At 44.0% G+C, this 5,713-nt stretch overlaps 1 protein-coding gene across 1 annotated transcript in view; it reads left to right on the top strand.

Annotated features, from left to right (window-relative positions):
* The window catches only part of RAD54B (RAD54 homolog B (S. cerevisiae)), a 29,361-nt gene extending 24,053 nt beyond the window's left edge, over positions 1-5,308 (top strand). Inside the window, 1 exon segment of the mRNA XM_010282665.1 lies at positions 5,111-5,308. Within this exon segment, the coding sequence (XP_010280967.1) occupies positions 5,111-5,308 (198 nt within the window).
* The last annotated feature ends 405 nt before the right edge of the window (positions 5,309-5,713 follow it).

The raw sequence follows: 5,713 nt of genomic DNA on the forward strand, positions 1-5,713 counted from the left end.
TGAATTCACAGGCCATCCTAACCCATGATCAAACATTTTCCTTCCATTTTGATGCAGTTTGGAAACCGAAAGCCATGGGCACTGACCTCTCTTCACCATCCACATTTATTTCAGAGGTTTTTTTGAGTTTCCTTTGACTCTAAATGCTGAATGACACTAGAAAATAATGAAGACCAAAGTGAGAGAATGGTTGAGAAAGTCATCAATTATGAGCATCTTTTTGTCATGCAAATTATGTCCTTGGTAACAATTAGAATTATGCTCATAGGTAGAGTTTAATTCTTTAACATTTTAGGCTGGCTGTTAAAGAGCTTGTTCTTCACCCTGTATATGGTAGGGTGTGGTGGTCACGCTTATCCAGGTGCTGTGCTGCTGTGGTGCCCATTTGCTGTTAGGCAAAGGCTGTCTGGTATTTTACAGCTCCCACAGCATGTTTTAATTAGCAAGGGCAAGGTTTGCCTGCAGCTTTATAACTTAAGAAAGAGATTCTAGCTAATCTGTGTAATAATGATTGTTGTAATTAATAATTATCTGAGACTGATCATGCTTAGATCTATGCTGCCCCTAAGTTTCTGTAAGCTGTGCTCCTTTCCCTGTCTGTAGGAACAATGCCGGCATTCTCTGCTGATGCTGATCTCATATATGTGGTTTCTTGCGTCTGCATGAACAAGTAGATGCCAGTTTGGTTCCATCGCTGGTTTGTTTGTGGGACTCTGGTCATCCCCACTGAACACACGTGAGCCCGCTCTGATTTGGAGCAAACCAACTAGCAATGCCGTTGAGGAAACCTGGGCGTATAAGAGAAAGAATTTTGCTCCAGGATCCACACCATGCTATGTTTCATCATCTCTGCCTAAGGCTGTCCCTTAGGGGAACCTCACCAGGCCTTCTCACCTCACCTGTTGAGTCCTGCCCTCAGACAGTCCTACTTGCTGTCACGTCCTGCTCCACTCTGCACAATACAGCTGTAGCTGCGTGCTGGCAGAACACAGGTCTAGCAGAGAAGCCCTTTTATTGTTTGGCCTCTGGGGTAGTTTTATTTTGGCAGTTTTTAAATAAATAAAATAAAAGCTGGTGCTGGACCACCATGGAGCTCTTGGGAGGCCAGAGGAGATGAGCCCCCAGACACATACTGCTGTATGTGTGAAGGTGATCCAGGCTCAGATCATTGTTCTGGGAGGGATTTCTGGCAGATGGGCTATCACACTTAAGTCATGTTGCTTCAAGGTTAAGCAGCCCAAAGCGGCCTATACAAACACACATGGTGCCAGTTACAGCTTCAGTGTGATTCCCTGTCTGCGCCCTGCTATGCCAAGCTGCCGGAGATCTCTGGCCATGGCAGCTGCGTGGTGATGCTCAGTGGAAGACTCCTCCAGCATCCGCCCATCGAGCCAAATGCACGCCCCTCACTAACCCTTCATGACTTCTGAGTGTGATGGAAGCACGCATGTGCTTCTTGGTTGTTTGGGTAAGACAATGGTACCCAAATAACAGGTTGCACATGGCATTACAACATGATGCAGGTTGAAAATCTGATTCTGAAATTTGAGGTATCCTGGAAAAATACGTTTCTCACTGGGAGAATAGGTTGTGGAAAATATAGAAGGCATGAATACAGACTCTAATTTATTATGCTGCCTGTGATTCTCCCACAGTAGTCTATAAAAGCCTGCTCACATAATCATAGTATGATAATCAGTGTTTTTATCCAGAGTGGAGCACGTGGACATGGGAATTTCTTCACCCATGGATAAGAAATGTCTACTAGGGAAAGAATTTACCTTAATCTGACTGTTGACTGATGAGGTATATTGAGGATTTCAAGTCTCTACAAAGTCACGTTGCCACTTCTCTTAACAATTGTGAAATCCTAGAGGATGGGGAAGGTGGCTGGTGCTGAAAGGCAAGTATCAGGTCTCAGATGTGTCTTCTGGATTCACTGCCAGTGATGCCAGCTGTAAAGCACAGTGTAATTTATGTTGCATGGTTCCAGCCATCAGTCTTTGTATCCTAGATCCAAGACTTGCTCTGCAGAAAGAGGGAGGCAAGGGCTGTTGAAGCCATGGCTGTGTTCTAGTGCAATGCTTGAAATACAAGGTGTTGACTAGTGTACTTGGTTGTCTTTTCCAGTTTTTGAAGGATGCAAGCATTCATCCACCAAGTGGTAGTTCTTAAGGACCCAAGCCAAAGATTAAAGCAAGTCTGCCTAACAATAGATCTCAAATGGTGGCTTCTTCGGTGCAGCATGAAGAGCAGCAGAAACTACAGGTGTAAGCACAATGGCAAGCAACATATTTTTTCAACAAATGCTAAGCAAGTATTTCCAGTATTTGACATTTATTAATGTCAAATTAATAGGCAAAAGTGCATAGAAGTATGTCTGAGGCAGAAAGTGGCGTGTGGAGTGCCAGCTAAATGTCCCTGTGCCTTTATAGGTGTGAGATGTTGAGGGTTATCAAGTCAGGGTGTGCTCCACCTGAGCCCAGACATGTTGTGGGGCACTCCATTGAAGGACACTGATCTGAGCTGCTTTGCACCAGCGGGCCCAGAGAGGACTGCTCACCCTGTCAGGAAAACAGATCACGACGACATGTTCTCTTGGGGAACTGCTAATCTTAGAACAGCTACTGCAGGGCTCTGAATCACACCGGGCAGGGAGGGCTGTCAACCAGCCCTCAGATTCAGCAATCGATATTGTGTTCCTTGCCAGCTCTTAGCTGGGAGGAGGGGACTTTGGAGAAATTCTGTTACTTCTGGTATAGGACATACTGCCAAAGAGGCAAGTGTACTGCATGTTCTCAACTGAGACCAACCCTAATTTTAAAAAGCAGAAGGGGTGGTGTTTTATTTATTTTTGTATATTGCAGCAAGGGTTTTTTTTTAATTGGTTTCATGTGACTGTTTTTGTTGATTCAGCTTTTATCCATCCTGGCTCAGGTTGTTTTGTGATTGAGATGGTGACCCTATATCATCATTCACCGGCAGAATAGCAATCTGAATTATAACTATTCACTTATTGTCAGACAAGGAACTGCATAACAAGCTTTGGATGTCATACAAGTTTGTATGGTAACTGCAGTAGTTATACCTTCTATTCTGATGAGAGGTTGACATCAAGTCCGGTTAAGGGTCTGCCTTTTTCAGAGATCATGAAGTTCTTTGACTTGTCATCTGGTGCAAAAAAAAAAGTGCCAAATGGTGACTGAGTGATTCTGTAATGGAATAAACTCACGGGAAATTCTTAAAATGCCGAATATCGAACAAGCTTTGACAACTGCTTGGGATTAGCACCAGGAATTTGCAAAGAGAGACTCCAGGCCTTGCAGGCAAGTAACACACAGAAGGAAAGTAGTTCTTTCATGTGCTTTCCATTGAATGAAAAGTTGACGTAAATCATAGTTGTTTATGTGTGGCTTAAATAAATTATGTGTTTGTGGCTAGAAGATCTGGGAAGCCTATAAAGAACAATGAGGAAAACCACTTTAGGCTTTACAGAGTAACTGAAGAATAAGCTGAATTGAAATCTGTTTTTAACAAGGTCTTGTGTGCTATTAGTACAAAAGCAAGACTGCTTTTGTGGACATAGGTACTTACAGGACTTATAATTTATGAGGCAGCGTCCCACTCTTGAGGGGCAATACGTGTTTGCACAAGCACCACGAGTTAGGACCCAGATAAGTAATACTGAACACCACAACCAACTTGTGGGTATTCTGCTAGAAACTCCCCTGCTTAGGTGCCTTGGTTGCTGCTACCTTTCACCCAGCTTTCCACCAACATGTGGGAATCTAAGCTGATTTGAAGGTAATATGCCTGTCTAAAAGCATCTGCTGCTGTTACTGCTTCCAGCCTCTTCTCCTCTTCTCTCTCAGCCTTGATGTCAGCCCGAGTTCTCCCTGTGCTCCTTTGTTTGCTTAGTTTGATTTACACCCACTTGACAACATATGCTCTTCATTCTCCTCTAATTCATTTCCTTCCAAACAGGCAAAATGTCAGTCACTGTGACAAAAGCGTGTGTCCCTGCAAGCTAGATTTTAGGGTATTTTCTCTTAATTAGCTAAAGATCTTTTCCCTCTCTTCGTTCTGACTGCCTTGGCCCAGGCTTTAGTTTTCTTGACTGTGAGTTAGGTCACGTAACAGTGAGCTCCCTCATGACCCTTGACTTTTCAAGGTTCCTTCTGAGGGATGGAGTTTGCTCAACAATAGAAGTGCAGCCTGAAATTTCTCCCTCTAGTTGGAAGGTGTTGCCTTTGATGGGGTTTTGTTCCCATCCTGTGGCTAGCTTGGGCACACAAGTCTCCACAGCCTCAATGAGTCAACAGAGTTCTGTGCAGAAGTCAAGGCTTATCCAAAACCTTGCAGACCGGTGATCTGGATTCGATGCCCAAATCATTGAGTTAAGCAGATGAACCTTTATAGGTTTCTTGTGCTAATGTCATATTTGATGTATGTACTACACATGTAGAAGGGGTTCGCAGTACTTCCTAACACTGAAGCTGGCCAGCACTTCCCGCTATATAGCACTTTTCTCATTCGCCTGTCACTTTGAAACTTCTCCTGTTTGGACTAAATTCTGCCCCCCAGTATTTTGCAGGTTGATTTATGTTTGCATTGGGTCAAAAGCTTCAGCAAAAATGGCTGATCTGTTCCTAAAACTGTGGGTAGGAGAAAATAGTTTGTTTTGTCCTTATTCCAGAACTAGAAACCCTTCTGCTGAAATGCCTTCTTGCCTTCATATTTTGGATTAGGACTTGAAATAGAAGTGGAAGAGATAGAAAGAAAAATATTAGCATGTTTTTCACTGTTCCCCTTAGAATCTGCATCAGTTTATAAATATTTGCAAGAAAAAGGCAGTAGGAGTATGTATGGTAAAGACAACTTTCTTTTGAGTGGCTAAAATGTCTCCTGATTTCTTCCACGCCAGGCTTGTATGAGACTCAGAACTGCTAGGTTTTACCAGTTTGAGCAAGCTGCATTCCCTCAGAGCTTTTACCTGTGATCAGGCCCTGAATATACCACATCCCACAGACTGACTAAACACAGTCCGACCCGAGTTGTTTCAAGGGATTCTTCCAGTAATTCTTGCTTCCAGTTGCTTTCTGCTGGGCAGGACACAAATGCAGCAGCTGACAGCAAGGAACTGTCTCATCTGTGCGTTAAATCAGCCTACCAACATCCCATCTGCCTCAAGGAGGAAAAAGAACCAGGTCAAAGCGGTGAAACTAGACCCAAGGTGGTATGGGATGAGGAAACCGACGAGATCAGGACGGGCACAGAGAGAGACAAAGTGGAAGTGGAGGGAACCTAGGGGAGCCAGAAGATGGAAAGGTAGGAGGGAGGGCTGGGACTGGGCAGACAAAGGTTAAGATGGCATATAGAATTAGGCAGAGAAGCCAAAGGCCCGGTCCTGCTGAGTGAGCAGGATGGGTGAGGATGAGATGGTTCAGAAATCAAAGTTGGAACCAGATACCACTAATAAAAAGAAAGAAGCAACAAGTTTGGTGAAAAGAGGGATGATGCTCTCCTCCAGATCCTGTAGTGAAGCCTGTGATTCCCGAGTCTCACCATTCTCCTGCCCGTGGCAAGTGCCTGTGAAGTCACTGGTAAAGCAATCGTTTCCTCCCAGCTGACATCTATAAGCTTTTACAGAGTCATTGAATTCTGTTTGCTATCGATTTGTGGATCACTGGAAATTTGAAAGTGTGATCCAGCT

This window comes from Phaethon lepturus, unplaced genomic scaffold, assembly GCF_000687285.1.
Source record: "Phaethon lepturus isolate BGI_N335 unplaced genomic scaffold, ASM68728v1 scaffold55022, whole genome shotgun sequence".
In the NCBI taxonomy this organism is placed as follows: domain Eukaryota; kingdom Metazoa; phylum Chordata; class Aves; order Phaethontiformes; family Phaethontidae; genus Phaethon; species Phaethon lepturus.